The sequence below is a fragment of the Chiloscyllium plagiosum genome, unplaced genomic scaffold (assembly GCF_004010195.1).
Source record: "Chiloscyllium plagiosum isolate BGI_BamShark_2017 unplaced genomic scaffold, ASM401019v2 scaf_2479, whole genome shotgun sequence".
In the NCBI taxonomy this organism is placed as follows: Eukaryota; Metazoa; Chordata; class Chondrichthyes; order Orectolobiformes; family Hemiscylliidae; genus Chiloscyllium; species Chiloscyllium plagiosum.
This window is the reverse complement of record NW_025214531.1, coordinates 1-1,666: the sequence shown is the minus strand read 5'-3', so window position 1 is coordinate 1,666 and position 1,666 is coordinate 1. Positions and strand designations below refer to the sequence as shown.

The 1,666-nt window shown below is 50.5% G+C and overlaps 1 protein-coding gene across 1 annotated transcript in view; it reads right to left on the bottom strand.

Moving 5' to 3' along the window:
• LOC122547924 (galectin-3-binding protein-like) overlaps positions 1-1,412 on the bottom strand; it is a 9,699-nt gene extending 8,287 nt beyond the window's left edge. The window contains exon 1 of the mRNA XM_043686482.1: positions 1,314-1,412. Within this exon, the coding sequence (XP_043542417.1) occupies positions 1,314-1,360 (47 nt within the window). The 5' untranslated portion in view covers positions 1,361-1,412. The remainder of the gene's footprint in view (positions 1-1,313) is intronic.
• Between the last annotated feature and the right edge of the window lie 254 nt (positions 1,413-1,666).

Sequence of the window (1,666 nt, the reverse complement as noted above, 5' to 3'; positions counted from 1 at the left end):
GGAGATTTCCCAGGATGCTGCCTGGACTGGAGGGTGTGTTTTATGAAGAAAGGTTGAGGGAGCTAGGGGTTTCTCATTGGAGCTAAGAAGGATGAGAGGTGACTTGATAGAGGTGTACAAGATGGTGAGAGGCATAGACAGAGTGGATAGGCAGAGACTTTTTCCCAGGGCGGAAATGGTTATCAAGAGAGGGTATAATTTTAATGTGATTGGAGGAAGGTTTAGGGGAGATGGCAGAGGGAGGTTCTCTACACAGAGAGTGGGGGGGGGATGTGGAATGCACTGCCAGCGGTGGGAGTAGAGTCAGTTACATGAGGGACACTTAAGCGACTCTTGGATAGGCCCATGGATGATAATAAACTGAAGGGTATGGAGGTTAGTCTGATCTTACAGTAGGATAAAAGGTCAGCACAACATCGAGGGCTGAAGGGCCTGCACTGTACTGTACTGATCTGTGATCTATGAAGGAGGTGATAGTTAATGTGTTCTGTCTCAGCTCAGGGATTGTGCACAGGGGAGAGTCATCTCCACAAAAATAAAGAAGGAGAGCAATCTGTGAGCTGATGGAAGTACCCACCGTAAGGGATGAAGGGTGGGACGGGGGGTAATGGTAATGGGGCAAGGGGGTCTGGAGTAAATACTTTACCCTGGTCTGCACAGTGAAAGACAAGAACAGTGTTCCAAAACCACCTCAACACACAGGAAAGAAAGAAACACAATAACTCTGACTGAAGCTAGCAGACAGGGACAGGACGAGGCCACTCGGCCCTTTGAACCTGCTCCACCACACAATGTGATCTTGGCTGATCCCACCCTCCCTCAGGCCTCAGGATCCTGTTCCCTGCAAGAGATTTCCCTCACTCTTCCTTGGAAACACATGATGGTTTTCTGTGGCAGGGAATTCCTCAGCCTCCCCTTCCCAAAATACAGATGAACCTCCTTGCCCCAGGCCTCATAACCCCTGGCCCAACTGAGGGGCGAGCTGGTACATTTCACTGGGACACTGAGAGTCACCCTGACTGTACTGGCTCTGGGCTCACCCAGAGGCTAGACCAATGCAGGGGGCAGATCTCCTTCCCTTAGGGACCCAGCCGGACAGTCACCAAAATAAACCCAGAGTTTAATTTAAGATGTATTTGGGGGTTGAGTTCCAGCAGCAGCTTCGGTTGGATTTGAACCATTCCTGAAACATTCTCAGTTGGAGAATTCCTCACGGGAAGGGGATTTGATTTGGTTTGCTGTGCAGTTTATTTACACTTCATGGAATCAGACAGTGCACAAGAGGCCCTTTGGCCCATCGAGCCTGTACCTACCTGATGAAATCCTGAACAAACTGGAGGCAGTCCCGCGAGACGACCATGTGGAAGGTGTTGTTGGAGCTTTTACTGATCAGGTTTCCATCAGTCTGCAGGTTAAAGATTAACCGATGGACACAGCTCCTCAGCAGCTCCCGGCCACCCTCTGCTGTACTCACAGAGATATTCAGGTCACATCCTGCCCGGCTGCTGTACAGTCGCTTCAACGATTCCGAGAATTCCACACTGAGGTCAAGCCGGTATCCGGAGAGATTCACAATCCGGCCTGAAACACCAGACACAGCCTCGGAACAAGCAACAGCTCCTGGGCTCAACACCACAGCTCACTAACACACACTCACACTAACTCA